The sequence below is a fragment of the Aplysia californica genome, unplaced genomic scaffold (assembly GCF_000002075.1).
Source record: "Aplysia californica isolate F4 #8 unplaced genomic scaffold, AplCal3.0 scaffold00051, whole genome shotgun sequence".
Taxonomy (NCBI): Eukaryota; Metazoa; Mollusca; class Gastropoda; order Aplysiida; family Aplysiidae; genus Aplysia; species Aplysia californica.
The window spans coordinates 467,151-490,186 of record NW_004797321.1 but is presented as its reverse complement, the minus strand read 5'-3'; the positions used below and the strand labels follow the sequence as shown (position 1 = coordinate 490,186).

General features: G+C 39.9%; 1 protein-coding gene across 2 annotated transcripts; it reads right to left on the bottom strand.

Annotated features, from left to right (window-relative positions):
* Window positions 1–293: 293 nt before the first annotated feature.
* On the bottom strand, window positions 294–22,536 carry LOC101847801 (dual specificity protein phosphatase 22). 2 transcript variants are annotated; one of them, XM_005092697.3, is made up of 7 exons: window positions 22,395–22,536; window positions 14,123–14,243; window positions 13,643–13,759; window positions 12,960–13,084; window positions 9,972–10,143; window positions 4,436–4,795; window positions 294–702 (listed from the first exon to the last, which is right to left on the bottom strand). In XM_005092697.3, exons 2-7 carry the CDS (start codon window positions 14,141–14,143, stop codon window positions 487–489), a joined length of 1,011 nt encoding a protein of 336 aa, XP_005092754.1. In that variant the 5' UTR covers window positions 14,144–14,243; window positions 22,395–22,536; the 3' UTR covers window positions 294–486. The 2 variants fall into 2 exon arrangements, with proteins under 2 accessions (XP_005092754.1, XP_005092755.1); XM_005092698.3 differs by having other exon boundaries at window positions 4,595–4,795.
* Window positions 22,537–23,036: the final 500 nt, after the last annotated feature.

Here is a 23,036-nt window from a genome sequence, read left to right as displayed (position 1 = left end):
TATTGTAGTAGAAGTTTTACAGTAAGTTGTCCGTGATAATTTTACACTTCTATAGAAAGGATCAGTCACCCCTATCAAGAAAAGTGATCAGAAGTAAACGTGATAAAAAGTGTTGCAAGAGGTTTCTTATAAATACCGAGAGAAACTCTCTCACTGCATGCTGAAGAGAAAAATTCACACAACTCCAGAAGCATACTCTGTGTGTGTAGATCCCTGAATCATCTTATACTTTGCATCCTTTTTCGAAAAGTTAAATATTAAGTGATATGGACACGGTAAAAATTACTGGCGTATAACTTAAACAATGAAATGCTTTTTATGAAAAAGATTATATGAGTGAGATGATGGGCAGGGAGATAGGGTAATAAAAAAGTAAAACAAAATAAGAAAGCACTTTTTAAAACAAAGTAAGACTTGCAAGGCCTGCGACTGTCCAAAACACTTGACAATCAACAATGGTTTTGGTGACAATTCTGTCATCGTTCGCTAATCCGAGGCATGATCAAATAGTGTCTCTAGAACAATCCCGTCCCGTGCTGAGGACCGACCATTGTCGTTGTGGTTAGAACTTTTGCTGCCTGAGTTGCTGTTGTCGTCCAAACTGAGCCCGGACAAAGACGGGGCGGATTCCTCAGCTTGTCTCTCCGCAGTGTCAACTTTCGCACTCGAACCAGCAACTGTTTCCTGGTTTCTGTCTTCAGACTGAAAAGACAAATTAAACGAGCAGTTCTTACAAACTATTTACCAAGCGCTATACTTAGCAAAATACTAACATCTATTACACTTAGTGAGACGCTAGGTTCTACAGAAATTTGTATTAGTTCTTACAACTTGTGTCACTGCTGTTCTTATAATTATAACAATCAGCATAATCTCCATATGTTCATAGATACTGATACTGTTGCGTGATGGTTTGTTCTTCGTTTATCTTTTTTAACTTTAAAAGGGTGTTAATCTGGCCATCTTTGGAAAGAATAGCATTCGGTTCTATCAAAGATGAGACTGTTCCATTAGGCCTACTGCATTATTGTCCAGAATTTCTATCATGAAATATTTTTTAAAACCACAAAAACTGCTCTGCTACTGCAAACTCTACAAGGTGAGAACTGAGACATTCTCATTCGAAGGGTAAATTTATGGAAACTTGCACTATAACTTCTTTTTACTTTTTACCAGTATCTCTCTATCATTTACAACAAATGCATGCACTGCGCACATGGTAGTTGCCTCTGGATGTAATAGTAATATGGAGCAAACATATAGCATCCTTAGCACACACAACAATCAGATGCTGACAGGAGGACCCCATTGCAAGGCCATCAGGCTAGTCCCAAAACACCAGGGACACAAAACATGATAGAATTCAGAAAACAATGCTAGAGGAACACATCCAAAAATAGAAACTGATTGGGTACAATACAGGAAGTGCAATAATTTTTGCCACACTGTGTTATATATATATGAAAAAATACAGGACAGAAATTATACAGGACAATATTGGGAACAAAAAAATTTAAAAAGAAATTTGAATTTGTTACCATAGTGAGCGAAAAAAGTGCACACAGGAAATAAGTCAATTGACACCTTGAGTTAGAGCATGCAATTTCAAGCTGCTGGCAGCAGCTAATGCTTTATAAAGAACCTAGGATAATTATTGCTCAAATTATCAGAACTAATGCTAATAAATTTAAAGAATTGGGGGCAATTTTCCTTCCAGAAAGAAAAATGTTGACCAAACCTTCCTTGTGTGCACAGCACTGTCTCCAGCAATCATTAGAATAGACTCCCAATCAGCTACACAAAGCTTTATCATTTACATTTAATGATAGACTCTAATTTGCTATAGCAATCTTTACCCTAAACACACTGATAACAGTAAAACTTTTCACTCTGCAAAGAATAGGACTCAAGAGAGAGTGTGGATATTTAGTGGCGGGAGGACATAATTTTTAACCCAACAGCTATACAGTTTTATAAACAATAGTGACATGCTTTTCATATATAAATGACTTTCAGCACATCATAGATCTATCACTATCATTACAATCATAAGTTTACATGAATCTTGACACATCCTCTATCTTTATTTCTGTTCTCTGTAAACGCCTTCTGCACACAAAAAAGTCAAATCCTGCTTTTAAAATATCTTGGACCCAACAAAATATTCAGCACTTATCTGTCAAACTCGTAATATCTAATGAAGTCAGCGGAAAGGCAAGTCTCAGGTAACGAAAAATGATCCTATAAGTAACTAGTACGTGTAATGTTGCAGATACGTTATACACAACAGAAATGAAAAGTCCATCAAAACATGTTTATCTGGTTTAGGAAGAAAAGTCTTTAAGGACATAATCAAATTGAAAAGCAGAAAAAAGTCTTCTTTGCCAGGCCAAACTGTGGTATTATAATATTTCATTTGTTTAAAACAATGATTATTTTATTTACGAGATGTGCAGAATAATTCCTCATTTTTAATTTGTACTCGTCAGAAGAAACAATACATATTCTGTACAGAGGTGCCACCAACTGACTAAGAATAAAATATTCTGAACTTTTTGGATGCCGTGGAAACCCAACCGAAAGGACTCCAAATCTATGGACCATGTTGTCTTATTTTGACTCAAGACTATTTTCATAAATAGTGCAATATGACATGCACAAGTTGGACAAAATCCAGACAATTTCAGAAATCCACATTTTCAGATTTATTGGTTTCCATAATACTGGCAACTCTATGTGAATGATCAGCTGACATGGTTCTCTCTGGCCTATTACAAAAAAAAGTAAAGTATATTTATAGCAGTTCTAGCAGTTACAACAGCACAGGCTTTTATAGAATAGTCTCCCTCGTTCAAATGGTCAAACCCAGATGTCAAGTTTATCCTTTAGACATTTCTACAAAAACCTATGAGAATTTGTTTTTTGCATCAAGAGAAAATTTCCTGTACAACACAACATTACGCAAAGAGAAAATCAATACACACTTGAAAATTCACCATGAAGATAAAAAGAAAGGAAACCGTGCTTAAAAATAAATTGTGAGTCCATATATATATGTACAAAAAAGACACCCCCCCTTCCCCCCTCAATCCTCATAATACCACCACAACGACAAAAAAACAAACAATCTTATTAACACTGGTACAGTATTTCACTTTGAAAAAACAATTATCTCCTGAGTGCCTTACAACATTTTGCCTGAATTCTTGCTTTGTTTCCACTTTCTTTGTGGCTGTGGTCCCTCAAAAGTTAATCTAAACTGTACTCTCCACCTTCTAAAAATGCTTACTTTTGTAGTATACATAGCAAAATTCTACACAAAAGGTACTGTAAACAGTAGCCGCAACCAAAAAGACTAAGGCCCTCAGAAGAAAGTATAACGAAAGCAGAAAAAAGTTGCCATACCATGACATTTATACCCAAAGCCAAAAATAGTAATAAAATGTTCAGATGAATTCCCTAAACAAAAACTGAAAACCCCCCCCCCACAAAAACAATTTGAAACGTCGACAAAACTTATAAAAAGTTATAGGAATCCTTCACAAGCCCTGATCAACCTCCAGAAAGTTTTTCCAGATTAAAAAAAAAGATGAAATGGCTGGAAAAACTCACCAACATCCAGTCACCATGATTGAACAGCATATCCAAAGTTTTCACCTCTAGCTCCAAGTTCAAGTCTACAAAGCATTGGTTCTTTTTCGTTTCATGCAATTAATTTAATATAATTTTTTCCAATATCAAATATGTGTCATGACACAGTGGAATAAGGAGCTCATCAATTTTTGGGTATGTGGAGTTATCGGTATCATCTTAAGGCTTGCTCAGTTAATCTTGCTTTTGATGAAAAGCTACTCATCTACCTTGATAGAAGCCGACATACTTGTGATTGAAGGGGATGTGGAGTCATTTGTTTTCAGAGCTAAAATTAGTGATAAAATAGCGATAAAATGGCCACCAAAGCTCGGTGACTTCCGAAGCTTGAGAGTCCTTGGAAACTGCAAAATTACATTTCTTGTGCCTTAAATCAAAGTTTTAAAGTAAAAACCACACAGACATGTGTTTTTAAATGGACATAAAATTAAAAGGTGTTGAGTGAAAAAAACAAAAAAACTTGATAAAAATTGCCAAAGGAGCAGAAAAACTCCGGTTTCTCCGATCTCATTATATTGACGAATATCTGATTTCACCACGCTGCCTCACATATATAATAGCAGTAACTTTATTTTTTTCTCTTTCCAGACTTAAATGACTAAGATACTTAAAAGACTTTAACTCTGTACTTTCTCCATATATTGGAAAATACAGTCAGGCACAGAAATTTGTCTCTACAAAGAACCATAACAAAAAAGGAAAACAATATAACACATGTAACAAGCATTTGTTGGAAAAACCACAGGAATAAATGTTAAAAGTCTCTGTCACATGCTATACTTGCATGATTGTCATTGCTTTCTTCATTCACTATTTCGCGCTGAGGTCTATGTTTAAGTTGTTGGTGGCGATGATGATGGTGGTGGTGGTGGTGATGGTGGTGCCGGTGTCGACCACGCTGTTGTTGCTGATGCTGAGACAGCGACGGGCTGTGAGTGTCTACCTTATTTTTGCTGCTCGAACTCTCCGACTCTTTCTTTGCAGGGCTCTGGTAGGCTCGATGGGGCAAGGGGTAGAGGTCATCTGAACGGGAGGGGAGGTCGCCGGTCATGATGTAATGCTGGAAACAGCGGAGATTCACTCTGCACTCTTCCTCGTCCTTGAAAGAGTTATGTGGGAATTGGCTGCGCAACTTTTTCCTTTCCTGTGGACACATTATTTTTTCATAACTAGGGGTTTAAACATATCAACTTTGCCAGAAAGATATGATGTAAAAAGAGGTAGAATTCAAAATTACTGGGTGACTGGAAATACTCAGGATATGTTGATATATACTACAACTATACATAACCAACCTGAGCAGCTGTTAGGGGGAAACTTCTCAATCTAGTTCCATGAAGCTGCCATGAACACCTTACAAACTGATTTGAGCAGCCCAATATAACTACACATGGGAACAAGTTAAAACTACGGTTTTAGAGGAACAGAGAAAAAAATTATTTAAAAACCATCTCTACATATAAAACTAAAATCAGCTCATGCATTTAACATCAGAGAATTAAACAACATTTAAAAACAACAGAAACAGTAGAAATGAATCCCATGGCTGTAAGATCAGCTTGACCCTCACCTCCACCCCCCCCCCCAAATAGACCCACCTCTTCGTGGTGGGGGGGGGGATTAGTACTCTTCGAATAGGAAAAGAAAAAGAGGAAGCAAGCTAACGGGTCCAGGGGTGACCCCGAAAAGAGACATATTACTTTACTATGTTTCTTACTCTTTTTATTTATTGTTTTACTTTATTACATTTATTAACTTCTCTTTTCTCCTCTCTCCGTCAACAACCTTTCTTTGACCTGGAGTTGGGACGGGTATTGGTGGGGTGGAAAGCAGAGGTTCATTGTAAGCACTGTACTGGATGTGACTTTACGTAGGGAATACCCAGCTACATACATGTATTAAGCACGCACTTATCGGAGAGCCCTATGACTGCAGAGAAGGTGCAGAGACCATTTGCGTCTTGCTTGTTGACAACATTAACCCTCTGGGATCTGCCATGCCTTCCCCTGCCCCCATCTCTCGGATGAGAGGACTTGGTTGCTCTGGGAGAGGGGGGGGGGGGGGGTCTAGCTTCCAATTGGTATTATTACTACTACTAGAATTATTATTATTATATTATAATTTTTGTATTTCAGCAACACACAGCAACTATGCTCTTAATATTAATAGCGTCTTTCTCTTCTTTATCTCCTCAAACAACTCCTCAATTTAATACAACAGACACCAACATACCCATTCATTTTTCTTACAATCTCTCTGTGATGGAGTTGGGTTTTTGTTTGTGGCATTGCACCTACAGCCACTGCTTTATCTCCTACCCCGGGATGGAAGGAAAATCACAGAACCACCAGTTTTAGATGCTATTCACAAATGATAGAATCCCATACGAGCTGAGACGCCGCCTCGGTAATCAAGGTCTCCCCCAGGTCTTAGTGGGCAACCAAGCTGGCCTGGTGGATGGTTATTGGAAGGAAAAGAAAATCAGAAAGCAGAGAAAATGGAAAAACAAGAAGAAAACACCCCCTACAACTGGTAACGGAAAAGAGAAGCTTATAGACTTCAATATTCTTCAGGCAAATGTCTGTGGCTTGGACAAGAAGAAAACACAATTGGGGAAAATTTTGTATGAAAGGAAAGTCCACATTGCTCTATTACAGGAAACTCTCCATTCATCCTGTGACATAAACATCACTGGGTATACCCCTTATCCATGTAAATGTGAAGGTTGCCAAGGGATTATAACCTATATCAGAAATGACATCCAGGGTGAAGTAGAGCTCCTTAATTGGCACCCCACAGACGCACATAAAGTCACCCTGTGGTATGGCAACAGCAAGCTCATACTCTATAACATCTATTGTCCCCCAAGTAACACTCTGAACTTCATGGAACAGAGTACTATCTTTAAGAAGACGGTCATAGCTGGTGACCTTAATGGACACTCCCCCCCTTTGGGGCTATGCTGACCAAAACAACACAGGTAAGAGGATTGAAGAACTATGTCAGTCCTTAACCTCATCCTTCTTCAAGATGAGGATTCAACCAAAACACTTCTTCATAGGAGACACGGGGAACCCTCCACAGACCAGATCTCACCCTGGTCTCTGCTGATTTACACAACTACTGCAGTGAAGAGGTGCTAGACTGTATATCTAGTGACCATCGTCCCGTTCTCACCAAAATCAGTATACTGAAACACAGACAAAGGAAAAGAAGAACCCGTTGGAACTTCAAGAAGGCAAACTGGGATCTCTTCAGAAAAACAGATGAGGACACCGTTAAGCTGGATGATCTAGACAATAAAAGTATAGACGCCCTTAATAGTGAACTCACCTCCACCATCTTAGATGCTGCAAAGAAGAGTATCCCACAGGGGTGCAGAACCAAATATAAACCCTTTTGGAACGAGCGCTTGGAGAAAGCTACAAAAACTAAAAATGATGCCAGACACGAATATGAGAAAGATCTAAAAAATATGGACAAGAAAATTAGATACAAAAAGGCCGTAGCAGAGGCTAAACTTGTCACCGAAGAATCTAAGAAGGAAGCCTGGACGCAGAAGTGTGAGGGACTCAATTTGTGTCAAGGTGGACGTGAAGCTTGGTCACTTCTAAATAACCTCACTGGCAAAAAAAGGAAAGAAAACCCCAAACCACTACACACAGAAACCGAAGTTCTCACCAGCGAGTTAAAAAAAGCTGAACACTTCAATAAACATTTTGCCTCCATTAACAAAAGCAGCAAAAGGAATGACCTGGACAGGGGTCTACTGAGTGTTCTGAAAGGAAAAGAGAGAGATTTGATGAAACCGAGTATCTTCCAGGACTTCTTAACTAAGCGAGAGTTGGACTGTGCAATCAAGAAACTGAAGAAGCGAAAAAGCCCAGGTCCTGATAAAGTACACAATGAGATGCTACAAAACCTTGGTGAAAAAGCCAAACTGCTACTTCTTAAGCTCTACAACAGAACATGGACCGAGGGAAATCTGCCTAAAGCATGGAAACTAGCTACTATAAACCCAATCTTAAAGAAAGGAAAGAAGGCCAATGACCCTAAAAACTACCGCCCAATATCACTTACGTCCTGTATTGGCAAGCTCTGTGAAAGAATCCTCAATTCTCATCTTAACTGGTGGCTTGAGTCTTCAGGTCTGATATCAGTGTCAAGCAGGGTTCAGGTCAAAAGGCAGGACAGAAGACCAGCTCTTCAGGCTTACACAGAAAATCATTGATGGATTTCAAAGAGGGGAACAGACAACGGCTGTGTTTGTGAATCTCCAACAAGCCTACAATAGAGTGTGGAGGAAAGGACTACTCTTAAAATTGCAGAACATGGGAATCAAGGGAAACATGTACTCCTGGATTAAATCATTCCTTACAGATAGACTTATCCAGACCAGATGGATGAAACCCTATCTTCAAAAGCAGTACTTGAGGAAGGACTCCCACAGGGATCTTCTATCAGCTGTACCTTATTCCTTGTCTTCCTCAATGATGTTCCATATGTTCTCAAAACAGAAAAAGCCCCTTTTGCTGATGACCTGGCCCTTTGGCACACTGGAAACTGAACAACAATAAGCAGATGAAGACTACAAGATGATCTAAATTCCCTAGGAATCTATTGCCGTTTATGGAAGATGAAAGTAAATTGCGAAAAAACTGTCTACTCTGTTTTTACGAGAAGCTATAACCTTGCAAATGCAGAAATCCCTCTCAAAATAGATGGTACCAACTTGAAAAAGGAGAATAACCCAGTGTATCTTGGAGTACAACTTGACAGCAAGCTCAACCTGAAACAACACACCAACAACCTCAGGAAGAAGGCTGTGAAGAGACTTAATCTCATCAAACAAATAGCCAATATCAACTGGGGATCAGACAAGAACACCTTGAGAGGCCTCTATTTAGGATATACCAGAGCTGTTTTTGATTATAATCTTGTTCTACAAAACATTTGCAGTAAAACTACAAAAAACTCAATGGACACCATCCAAAACCAAGCTCTTCGTCTTATCTCTGGCGGAATGAGATCCTCACCTACTGCGGCCTGTGAAATCCACACAATTATTGAGCCATTAGAAACTCGAAGAAAACAGGCAGCTTTAGAAGTTTATGAAAGATCTAAAAGGCTAGAAAATAACCACCCTACTAGAATCCTTGTTGACAAGTGGAAACCTAATCAGACTAAAAAATACAAAATCTGTACTTGACACTGTTCTCAATCTCCAAGAAAAACATCACCCCCCTGAAAGACGAGAACCCCTGGAAAGAGTTCCTCCAACTCTCCCACCACATCTCACCATAGCAAAGCCAGAAATTAGGAAAACACTTTTGGACAAGAGCAATAAAAACACATATCCTGTAGCACTAAAACATTCTGCCCTTGAAACAATTGATTCCTATCCACCAACATGGATCCACTCATACACTGATGGATCTGCCTTTACGGCAACAATCAACGCTGGATATGGGTCAGTGATCAACTTGCCCAGTGGGATAAAAAAAAAGAAGTCTTTAATTCCAGCGGGTCCTTCTGCTCCAATTTCATTGCCGAAAAACAAGCTATCACCAACACAGCAAACTACATCAACTACTTGTTTGACACTAACCCACTTGCTACCACAGACATCGTTATCTTTACAGACAGCCTTTCAACACTAGAGACACTTGAGAGTGGGACTGATGTGAACAAAGATATATTGCACTTGATTTGGAGTCTACATAATTTGATAAGTAGGCACCACGTCAGAGTCCTACAATGGATTCCTGCCCACACTGGGATACCGGGGAATGAAAGAGCTGATGCTCTGGCAAAGAAAGGAGCTAGCCTCCCTCAGCCTGAAATTCCTACAAATTACACCACCTGCTGCCAAATGATCAAGTCAAACCTCAAGGAAGAGTGGATGAATGATTGGGCCACAGGTACAACAGGAAGGAGGATGTATGGCCACATGAATAAACCACTGGTCAAAGATCCAATCAATGAGTTGAGGAGGGGAGATCAATCCATAATCTTCCAACTTAGAACACAACATGTACCCCTCAACCAACACCTCAACAGAATTGGAGTAAAGCAGTCTGCTGCCTGCCCACTATGTGACTACCCCTCAGAGACAGTGGAACATCATCTCTTCTTCTGCAGAAAACTAACTGATTTAAGGGGATGTTTTCTTCCCAAGCTACCCCACACATCTAATTGCCTCTACTCCTCAAGACAACAATTAGAACAAACATGCAACTATTACAGAATGGCATCTTGCAGAAGAGTTAACGCTCAGATGCTACTGGATCGTTAACAACAACAACAACAACAACCCTCACCTCCACAACATGCTCGTGATCGTAGGCTTGTAGCTGTTTCTGGAAGCCAAAGTTTGGGTTGGCCACACTGCGGGCCCCTCGTATGGCGTTGAGGGAATCCCTCCAGCCAAGTTCTGTCACTGTCATGATGTAAGCTGCCGTCACTGTCACACTACGTGACACACCGGCCAGGCTAGAAGAAAAAAGGGGATCATTTTACATTGAGACATTTTGATGATGTTATATACTCTAACAGTGTCGTTAATCTATTTTTGAAATTTCCAACAGGTGAAAAAAAAAGAGTTCTGATTTAAAAGATGGAAGTAGAAGTTTCTTTCAGATTGATTCTACAAGTAACACGATTTTCAGTATCTGATAACTCCTGGATTCATTTAGGCTTTAAAAGTGAGTGTTTTGAGATTGTACATGTATATGAGCCATTGCCAAAACGTGGGGAAAAACACATACATTTCACATTAGTGTGCATAAAATGTGATGCATTAGTATTTATTCCTCCAAAACTTAAACACAAGTCAAATATAGGATGTAGCACCTGCATTAGCAGTTTCAGACCACGTGTCAGCTTTACAATCTTGAGTTTGAAAATTTAGTGCCAAAAAATGTTCGTTTTTTAGTGATTCTTGGACTGTCATTTTGAGCACACCAATGCAAACTTCAATGAATGTCCAAAATTTCGAATTTTTTGGTGTTTTTTTTTTAACGTGTGCTTTGATCCTATGCTATTTGTCATCGAAAAAGGTTCACTTGCTCAAGAAATCGGTTTATTTGTTCGCAAATAAACGAATAATTCGGATCACTTGTGCATTCGTCGTGTCGTCATGGACTAGGCGTTTCAGAAAACAACATTATTTTTCAGTAGAATCACCATAGCTGGTTAAATCTTTTTGCTTTTCATCGTTTATTCAATACTTCAAAAGGAACATCCGGTTCCTAGATCTACGATTTCGGTCGGCTGTTTAACATTCGCCGAGATCGTCGTCACTTTGCGACGTACCGGAAGTCCGAATTTCAGCCTACTTTTGTTTTGAACGGGTCATCAACAGTGCCCGGATATAATTGTTTTCTCGAGTGACTTCCCCTTACCCGCTTCCCCAGAACAGCGGAAGCAACGGGGGAAAGAGAAAAACGAAAGTAGTCATTGCCGTCAGCGTCCAGTGACGCACAAGAATCTTGCGTTGAATGTGACGTACAGGACTGTTTTGGGTGTTTTTAGGCTACTCTGTTGCATATTTTAGTGAAATTGCAGTGTTTACACTGGATTCCTGGAACAAGAGTGTGATGTGTGAACAAACTTCGAGAGATGGGTCATTTCTGTGGTTATAGATTTAGCTTTTGTGCTAAGTGATGACGTTTGGGGTGTCGTCATGCAGCCGTACAAAACTGACTGACATACTAGAAATTACATTGTCCTAAGAGCAAACATTAAGTCTTGTGTGCTCTCTTTACTCACACAAATAAACAAATATGTCCTTGTTTATCTGTCTAACTCAGAAGTACACATTTGTTCTTTGTTGGCATGATATGCCTTTTTCCAATACATTGTGTCATCATTGTTATGTAAAAGTAATATTTGTCATCATTGCTAATATCAATAAGTTTTCAACATATATTTCATACATGCAAGATTCATTTAGAAGCAAAATACGCCTTTATTGATCTGTGTATCTCATAGTTTCAACATATATTTCATCCATGCAAGATTCATTTAGAAGCAAAATATGCCTTTATTGATCTGTGTATCTCATAGTGCAAACGTGTTCTTTGTAGGCATGATTTTACCTTTTCCCAGTATGTTTTGTCATCACTGTTATGTACGAGTACTGTTTGTCATAATTAGCAACATAATTGTGATTGTCCACTGTCTTTGATATGACCTGATATCTGTTTCAATGCAAAAGAAACATCTCCTGGGTTTTTTTAATTCTTAGAGGGCGCATTTCTCTCTGGAGGCATGACTTTGTCTTTTCCTGTACATTGTGTCATCATTGTTATGTACAAGTCATGTTTGTCATTACTGTTATGTACAAGTCAGCCCCATTCATTTTGTGCTTTTGCCTCATATTAGTTTAAAAATTGTTTTACACATGTGTTTTTCTGGCACTGGGGCCTTGATAACTGTATTTGTACAGTCTTTCACTATTGTGATGAGTTGTCAATGATAATGTCCAATGTGTATCCTTTTTTTGTACATAACAATGATGACATGTTCTGTGCACTGCTTCATTGTTACAAAGCTTGTCATTCATATTACCATTATGAATGGAGTTCATAGTGTACAAAGTCTTTGTTTACAAAACAAATGGAATTTAAAGTCTATAATTTGCCTTGCTGCCTATCTGTTTTTGTCATCACTGTTACATACAAGAAATAGAGTGGTTGCCAAACCAATAGACCCATATCTCCAAAACCCTACATCTCCTTGCTCTGATACTCTAGGAATATGAGCACTAAAAGTCAATCTGCGACTGACAGAAAAGGGAGTCAAATTGGTAAGAACAATTTTTTTGCACCACTGAGTCTCAAGAGAGTCTCACGTTTTGGTAATTGCTCATATATCCGGGGCGTTATTCTCTAACCCTGTCCATGGTTTTTTTAAAATATTTCAACCAGCAGGAGAGAGCCGTTTGGGGCAGCAGAGGAAAACAAAGATATGGATCAGGAAGTGATTACACAAGAGGGGCGGGTGGCATGCTCTGACCAGTGTTGGTCACATCGTTATGACCTGAGCTAAATCAATTTTTCTTTGGTTGTAAGGCTTTTTTCCCTCACTTCAACACCTAACACTATCCATCTTTCTATTCTTTTATTGATACCGGGTACTTTACATTTTACCATCATAGTTACTTCTCTTGATTTTCTTCAATATCTCTTTTTTTTGTTCTTTCACTATTTACTCAATGAAAATTACAAAGGTATCATACGCATGAGTAAACCCTCGACCTATTCGAGACATCACTGCTCAAAGACTATACCGCCTTTCTCACTTACCAATGAACAAGAACAGATCCACCATCAAGACGTGCCTTGTGAATGAATCGAATAATTTGAGGGAAAAATTTGCTGAGATCTTGATCTGGTGTATCACTGGCTAGGATGCAGAGGTACTCTTTGTCCTGAGAAAAATATAGGTTTGGAAATACATGATGAGTATTCTAAATACAATATAACAAGATATTATCCAATGAAAGAGAAATATCTAATAGAATACAACATGACATTCTCCAATTCAAGTATTATCTTGTCAATTCATCATCTCATCTATCATCACCCATTCAAAACATTATCTAATCAAGATCCCTTTTAAAAAAATTAAAAATTGAGGAAACATCTGCATGCAACAGTTGAGAGCCTTATCATTACAATACCGATGCCAGTCACCCTAAACAGAACCAAACATCCAAAATACGCTTCCTGAAGAAAAAGACCCCATATTAAGACTGGAAGTTTCCCCTCATTCACTGAGTATGCCAGTTTGTCTTCAAGCTGGCAATGTTGGGAAAAACTGTCCCATCACTTTGAGAGTAGGCTGCTAATATTAAACATAGACTGTAATAGCTGGCATATTCATAGGAGGGACATAAGCAATACAGAACTTTGCTAGTGCTTAATACTAAAACATCTTTTATTCAAAATGCAACGCGGCATAGAAAACTAAAAAGTAAACATCTTACCTCAAGGATCTTCTTAGCATTGTCATGAATGGAGACTATGTGCGTAATGCTGTTCTCACTGAGCTGTTTCTCATCTTTGGCATCCCGGAAATTACCAATATAGAGACCAGGCAAGATCTAAAGAGAAAAAGAAAGGTGCAAACATGACGCGGGTGCCTCCATCTTAGATAGACCCATTAAACATTGATTTAACAGAAAAGTACTGAAACTTTCCCTGGAATTGAACCATAAACAAATGCCCAAGATCACAGGATCAATAATAACATCAGTGGGATAGTAAATAATCCTTTTTTTCCCCTCAAATTTCTAGGCTGATAGATTAGAAAAGCATGGTCAGAACCATTTTAATCAACATTTTACCCACTTTAAGATCAATCAGAAAAGTTATTACAATAAAGCTTCCGATCCATCCGTCATCTGAGTTCTAGCCCTTCGGCTTGTAAAGCTTTGAACAAAACTCTTGGTCTTTCACAGACATACCTTGTTCATACCATTTCCCATCTTGACACTCGCAGCAAAAACAGCTTGGAGAGTAGGTTTCGCCGTACCGTTCTTCAAATTCACAAAGTGGAAGAAAACATCAACGGTTTAATTCCATGAACTGAGGAGAAACATATTACCAGTACTTTACATTTTTTTAAAAGATGTCTTTCTAAAAAATTTGTGAGTCTGTATTGTTAAACTAAACAATAATTACTACTTAAAAATATATCAAGGAATACAAGTAGGCTACAAGTTGCCTTGCATCTTATTCATGAAGTTTGTTTGTTTTAGTAGAGGATTTACGGCGCTCGCAACTGCATAAGGATAAGGTCGTATGAGCGCCAGAAGATTAGAGGTGTTACAAGAGAGTAACAAACATAAAAAAGAAGGAGGGGAGATAAGGACGATAGATGTTTGATAGGAAAGAAGAAGCAAACCACACCAGAGCACCCGCCAACCACCCACTTATTCATGAATTAGATTGGATATTAGACCAAAAATCTCAGTGACAGCCGACCAAGGAAACAGCTCAATGGGTTCAGTAATCACTTAAATGTGTCATGGCGCGGTAGAATCAGGCGCTCGTCAATTTTTGGGCATGTGGAGTTATTGGTATCATCTTAAAGATTGTTCGTTTGTCTTGCTATCAGTGAAAAAAATACCCATCTGTCTCAAATAGAAGTCAAGATATTTGCTATTGAAGGAGGTGAGATCGCGTGGTTTCAGTGGTGAAATTAGCGAGAAAATGGCCGCCAAAGTTTGGTAACTCTAATAGCTAAAGAGTCCTTGTAGTTGTTGTTGCTATCATTTGATGCTGTACCGGTGGTGGAAAGACCCTGAGTTGTTGGTTACCGTGTACTTAGACACTGCCATTGGAACACAGTCCTAGTACTAGTAGGTAATTCTAGTCCTAATTCCAATTTTACGTAAAACCCCCCGACAACAGTTATATTATGTAACCTCCTTACACTGACATAACTCACTTAGAAGCTGAGTTCGAATAAATAAAACATTTTTTTCGGACCCGAGTCCGAGATAGATAAAACCCATACTCGGACTCGAGTCCGAATAGATAAAAAGTCTAATCAGACTCGAGGACTCGAGTCTGAATAGAGCTGGCCGTCTGTTTTACTGACAAAGGGAAAATTAATGAGAGAAATAGGGATGGACGTCAGTCGAAACCAGTACCCAGTACTGGTTAAGAAAAGGCAACTTAATCGATACTCGATATTGGAAGCCCCTTAAAATTGATACTAGTCGATACAGAGTTTTTTGTACAGAAACGAAGGAAGACCCTTCACTTTCCAAACCTTAAACAGTAACTGAGATTACATGAGACGGATAAAAATACTTTTTGTCTACTCTTACATACATGTATTATTGTAGCTGTACACTCACACAGTTGCAGTCATTTCTACTATAGGCCTCTTGTCATTCCTCGGTCAGAAGTCAGAAGTCTGAGAATACTATTCGTCAGTATTCGAATAGAAGGCCTAGAACGATACGTGACAAGAGAGGGGTATGACGCAAAAACATCTAACGATAATCATCCAATCACGATTGTTTCTCAAACTGTCCTACGCCTGATTGATATTCAGGAGAAAGTTTTTGGCGCAATTTGGTGCGGCACTCAAGATTGCGCTTTTCTTTCATTTGATGAATTTCGTCTTACGGGGCACATCGTGAGCAATAATTCAATTGTTGTAGCCATTTTATACCTCTGCCAACCTCAAAATGTCTTCACAGCTGCAAAGAAAAAGAAGTGTAGTATGAGAACACATTTTGATATACAAGCGTTGGGTCCCTGGTTTTTCAACGATTTCCTTAACCAGTACTGGGTATCCATCGATACTGAATTTCTTAGTCGAACCAGTACTCGTGATTGGCTAATGTCGACTACAGTAGTCTCTGCCTAAACGTACGGTGCTCGGGAGGGCTCCTTAGCGTGTGTTTATACGGAGCGTGCGTTTACATGAACCTTACCAAAGGGAGGAAGGAACGCAGTCACCTCATTGCCTTGATATTCTAGTATTTTAGTATTTCTAGTGACCTCCCTTTGGGGTGGGGGGCACTTTGGGTCGATAATGTGACAACACGTGATGGTTTTGTAAAAGATTCCCCGACTGCGGTTAAGACTGCAAAGGCGTTGAATGGGCAGAAAGACAGACTTGATGTAATGAATGAACCATAAAAAGTCGGGAACGAATGGCCTGAACAGATTGTTAGTGGATAGTCATAGAGACAACGGACCAGCCACGTGGCTTTCCAAGCGACCACCCCCGACCGTAAATTCATGAACGAGCATTCACTCACGCGTGTTGTGCATCATAGACTTAGGTCTGACTAAACATTAACCAACACGCAGTCACTCAAACACCAGTTAGAAACCTTCTCTCAAAAGAGATGCATTTCCAGTGACCAATCAAAAAACGTTTCTGTCCCCCAACCCCCCAACATTTCACCGACCAGTCCTAGACCTATGCCTGTGGAAAGCTAGGTTGTGAAAATGCTGTCCATCACTCTCAAAAGTCTCTTTGTTCGGCGTAAGGGGCAATCTCGTGAAATGTCCGATTTTCTAGGCTTGTAGTGAAAATTTCCCTTAGTCAAGCTTTACCTGTCAGCGTGTTTCGCAGATCAGAGCGTGCGTTTAGAGGGAGTGACCGTGCGTTTGCACGTCTAAATTATATAGTAAAAACCCGTCAGATGATGAAAGCGTGCGTTTGAGCGGAGCGTGCTTTTGTATGGCATGCGTTTAGGTGGAGACTACTGTAATGCCTAGGCCTTCTCAGTTCAGGCCCTGTATCTCAGGACGGATGGCATCGGCATTGAAGGCCGGCCCTGTTCAACATGAATTCAGGATTTGCTTTCATTCACAATTAACAATTTCAGTGTTGCCGCCTCTAGTAAGATTCTTGTGTGATATATCTCCAGGCCCTATCTGGTTCCTTTGATTACCCTGTCAAACAAGTCAGCCTTCGCCCCTGAACAAGACTTCCATTTTTCTATACAAAACCTTTCAAATGAGCTTGATTTTGTATAAAATTATATTAGTCTAGATCTACCTGAATAAAAAATAAACTTGTTTGATAATTTTACCATTGTGGGGGTGTACAAAGAACAATTTGAGTGTAAAACATTCGGATATTGACTTATATTAATAATAATAATAATAGATAGCATTTGTATAGCGCATATCCCCGCTCAACAGCAGGCTCTATGCGCTTTACACTATATTATTACCCCAGCAGACCATAGAACACTCCGAAACATTCTCAGCTTCCCGAGAAGCATACAGTGCAAGCGGCCGATTAAGCGCTCAAACACTAACAAACTGACAAGATCTTTCGCTGTCTATAGCCGGGTACCCATTCCCACCTGGGTGAAGTGAGGAAAATTCGTGTAAAGTGCCTTTCCCAAGGACACAACGTCGGGCCCCTGACGGGATTCGAACCCACGACCTTACGGTTGCGAGTCCGAGAGCCTAACCACTATATTATCCCCTTTCGAACCCCAGGTCATTCATAACAACAACGTCTCTAGAAAGGATCAAATGGGTGTAACTACTCATGTAATGTCTTATCAGCTTGTGAGAGGGGGTTATTCATGTGTTTGTAAATGTAACACTTCATAAATACGGAGTGTCTACGTACACGGTAACCGGGTGCGTAGCCTCAGGGTCTACAGGACTCAGGAATGGGGGGGGGAGCTTATTGATTTTTTTAAAGACGCACTCGGGGATAGGGGGAGGGCTGGACGCAACACCAGAGGACAAAAAAAAACCTGAAACTGGAAACAAATATGTTTAATGTTTAGAATTTTGATTATCTACTACAGCTCTCTGTTAAGTAAAGTGTGCGCTGGTGCAGGCCTTGTGTGAAAACGGCCAAAGTGTTCGCATTTCATTGGATTGGTTACAGTAAATTAGATCTCTATATTAATTTAGCTTTCTGTACAAGATTCGCAGATTTTCAGCATCACTGCATCTTGCCCTCCCACAGTTCTTACACCTCTCACACTGAATAGGTCTACTTGGGCTATTCTACTGTACTTTGAGTTTGAGCATTAATTTTTGTCTTTCACGTTTATTATATAGGCCTATATATATGATATGAATCATGACAGTCGATATTCTGGTTCTAGGCTCAAAACAAGATTCATTTTTATATAGTTTATATAAATAATATACAGGCGAATGTGATGAAGGGAAAATATGAATAAGTCGCACAAGACCCCAGGCGCCAATACTTTCTGTACGTAATCAAGATTGTAAATATTTTGTTCGTGACTCTTACTTGAAATTATCTCCCAAACCCTCAAATTGGTGTGAAATAACCTTGCTTTGACAAATTGATGGTTTCCATTTCTGCATTCTAGGGTTCAACAGTACAATAATAATGGGTGTTTCGCCAAAGCGCCCTGTTCATACCTAAAACTATCTTTTGTTTTCGTATGAGTTAGCACTTGCAACACAATAAGTTCATATAAGTGCCGAAGATTAGAGGTGTTAGTGTTACAGGAGAGTAAGAAACACAAAAAGAAGGAGGAGAAAGATAAAGTATAGATGTTGAATATGAGAGAAGGAGCAGACCACACCCGAGCACCCACCGCAACCACCCAATAATACTATCTTTACACACACCACACTTATAATCACACACAAAAATACATAAACACATAGAAAGAGAGGGGGGGAGAGGGAGAGGGAGAGAGAGAGAGAGAGAGAGAGAGAGAGAGAGAGAGAGAGAGAGAGAGAGAGAGAGAGAGAGAGACACACACATCATGCATATATACGAATAGCCTCTATATATATTTAATACATATATAGCATGTTACACACACACAAATCACACAACATACGCATTGGATAAAACGATATGAGGACAGTTTTTGGTTGAGTTTGTCAGAAGTAGACTTGACTATGACTTTGTACATGTAGTTACATTATAAACAAAAATCTCCATAGCCTCACAACGATATTCTCTCTCTATCCCTCTCTCTGTTTTCTGAGTCTCGTTCTCTCGTGATAGTATTACAAGTACATGTTTTGTAAACATCTATATTTGTGAGGCAGCGTGATGGAATCAGGCTCTCGTCATTTTTTTGGCATGTAGAGTTATCGGTATCATCTTAAAGCTTGTTTACTTGTCTTTATTTGGATGCAAAAAATATCCATTTATCTTGAATACAAGTCGAGATATTTGCAAAAGAAGGAGGTGGGGGTCACCTGTTTTCAGAGGTAAAATTAGTGAGAAAATGGCCGCCAAAGATTAGTTATTTCCTTAGCTTAAGAGTCCATGGTAACTGAAGATTTACTTTTTTATGCCTTTAATCAACGCTTTTCAGAAAAATCCACACAGAAATGAGTTCTTTAATGGGCATGAAAGGTGTTGAGCCAAAAAAAAAAAAAAAAAATGATAAAAATTCACATACCCGTGGAAAAATGCAAGTTTCTTCACTTTGATTATTTTGACAAGAGCCTGATTCCACAATGCTACCTCACATTTTAGTTTTCTGTTCCAGATTCGCAGATTTTCAGTGTCACTGCATTTTGCTCTCCCTTAGGAAAGATGACAGGGGGTAGATTGGGATCGTTTTTGGGATTACATTCCGCTCACAACACACAAAGAGCGGAATGAAAAAGGAAAAAGGTCAAGGTCACGAAGGGAGCAAAGCAGTTACCGTGTACCTAGCTCAAGCCCCCCCCCAACCCCACCCCCGAAACTACATACCCCCGGTTACCATGTTCGTAGATAATGAATCATAATGAGAGGCGTGCAGTTACCGGTTACCGTGTACGTAGATATTGAGGCTACGTGCCCGGTTACCGTGTATATATGACATTGAGACTACTCGCCCGGTTGCCGGTTACCGTGTACGTAGATATTGAGGCTACGTGCCCGGTTACCATGTGTGTGACATTGAGACTACACGGAGAAAAAGGAAAACGGTCAAGGTTATGAAGGGAGCAAAGCTGTTACCGTGCACCTAGCTCAAGCCCCCCCCCCCCCATGAAACTAAATACCCGTTTACCGTGTTCGTAGATAATGAGAGGCGCCCGGTTGCCGGTTACCCTGTACGTAGATATTGAGGCTACGTGCCCGGTTACCTAGCAATGCCAATGAAAATTTAAATTTTCACCTTTGCCCCCTTTTATTTGGTACCTAAGAAAAAATTTTCAATTCTAAGAATTATGCTTCTTGAATTTTGAGAATCGGTTCATAAATAAAAAAGTTATGGGGTTGTAAAGGTCAGCAAAATATGGATGACCCACATATAGGAAAATACTCCTAAAAAGTGGATCACGCAGTAGCAGATTCTGTAAGAAAATCGACGATATCTCGGTAACTAATCGGAGTGTTCGAGAGAAACTTGGCTACCCGATGTGTTTTTGAGTGTAGAAATCATTTCTGCAGTCAGATTTACTACCAATTTAGTAGTTATTTTGTTATAATTAAAATTGTGGTGTACATATTACGATTTTGCGAAAAAGGGGTGTCGGGATGAGTCCATTTTATTTATAGCATCGTATCACAACATGGGGTTTTAAGAATATATGTCGGCAGCGTGACTAAATAATTGCAAAGCTTTTATGATGACTTCAGACCATGCCAACCGTAAAAGATAAGTTAATTCAATCTAGCATGCCGTACAATTATAAATTCTTTTTCCCCGTTGAGACGCGAACACCCCGAGACGAGATAACCTCGCCTCGGAATACCCCCATAGCGATGTTACAGGGGAATAGAGAGAAAAACAACCGGATGCGCGCGCCCGCCATTGCCCTATTTCAAGTGACCAATGAACGGGCCCGGAATAGTCATGCGGGGATTTGTAGGTCACATCCATTTGCCACGAGAGTGAGGGGAAAATGGCCGGTCTCCGTGTAAAGCCGCTTTGGATAGGGGGGTAGTCGTGCATTTATGATCGGGTCTAAACAACTACTTGACACAGAACGTTCAAATTTGAGCACACTATAGAGGATAGATAGATCTATTACCATCTCGGCGTTGAAATTCAAACTCCTTAGAGTTTTCGGTGTACACGATACGAAAGTGTTCCCGACACCAAAAGTATAGGTTAATTTATGTGTACGAACTTCAACGTCCACATATCATTAGTTTGCCCTATTTTCTCATTTTCTGATTGGTTGCCGAGTTTCATTCGGATTGGTTGGGAAATAGAGCAGACCGAGGTTGACAAAGTTAGTCACCTATGCTTCGGCCGGGTCCGCAAAATCGCCCGTAAACGGGGACCAAATTTTCGCCTCGCGGGAAAGCCCGATTGGCATTGCTAGGTTACCGTGTATGTGACATTGAGACTACACGGAGAAAAAAGAAAACAGTCAAGGTTATGAAGGGAGCAAAGCTGTTACCGTGCACCTAGCTCAAGGCCCCCCCCCCCATGAAACTAAATACCCGTTTACCGTGAGAGGCGCCCGGTTGCCGGTTACCGTGTACGTAGATATTGAGGCTACGCGCACGTTTACCGTGTATGCGACATTGAGACTACACAGTAAAAAGGAAAATTTAATGTCAGTGTCATGAAGGGAGCAAAGCAGTTACAACCGTACACCTAGCTCAAATCCCCCTCCCCCACAAAACTAAATACCCAGTTACCGTGTTCGTAATGAGAGGCGCCCGGTTGCCGGTTAGGGTGTACGTAGACACTGAGGCCAGCGCGTACATGCCCGGTTACCGTGTACGTAGAAACTGAGGCTACGTGCCCAGTTATCGTGTACGTAGACTGTAGACCCTGAGGCTACGTGCCCGGTTACCGTGTACGTAGACACTCCATTATAAATAAGAAATTTAAAAGATAGAGCGTTATTTTCATCATCGATTTACACACTCCCACGGTATTCATGGCAAACACACATGTTTCCCGGCACGCGCGCGCTGTACACCAACAGTACACACTGAGAGTGACCAAGGCGGCCTGCCCCGAACGTCCGACGCGTCGTAATCGGTTGCTGATAAAGATTCGCATCTCAGCACAGACACAGGACAAGAGTTAATAAAACCATTTTTCTTAGAGTACAGATGGGATGGAGATATAGAATCTACAGACAGCAAAATGTTTGTAACTTTGTTTGTCTAGCCCTGCATTATTGCAAGGGCTGAGTCGGCAGCTAAAATTCGGATCAGTAGACGTCAACAACAAAAGGCAAAGGCTTGAAAGGGCGACTTCTCCTCAGGCAAGACAAAAACAATCTGTTCCAACAAAAAAAAACGAAGGTCAAATGCAGGGTCAGTAGGATATTTATAAATACCTTTCTCTTCATGCCATATTAGATCTATTATCATATCTAGATCTAGATTCCACTTCTCTTTTAGTTCAGCCTCAGTGAATCGGTTCTTGTTGTTGTCTTCCTGGTATTGTTGATATTTGTTATCGGCCAGGTAAAGTGCGAGGATGTATGATGAATCATCTCTTAAAGGTGGCCGGTGGGGAACGAAGCAATACCCGAACATACTTGCATTCCTTTTAAAGAAACTTATGGTAGTATTATTTTTCTACGCATTTAGAGGCATCATTTCTGGCCTGACTTCATAGCACAAAAAACAGATTCAAAACTTGAAAATAAAGTACAACTTCACAATTCAGCAAATCACACAAACATGTAGACAACGTCCTCCTATCCGGCATATTATATCTACTGTCTTTAAAAAACCGGAGGAGAAAGTATAACATTTACAAAACTATTAAACGTGTTTTAAAAGATCAATTAATTCATTTTGAACAATGTGATTGATCGAAAAGACACTATGGCTTGACAAGAACACTTTCACGTGAAAGCGAGAAAAAGGATCGGATACTACAAAAACACACCCGTAAACACACACTCTCTCTCTCTCTCTCTCTCTCTCTCTCTCTCTCTCTCTCTCTCTCTCTCTCTCTCTCTCTCTCTCTC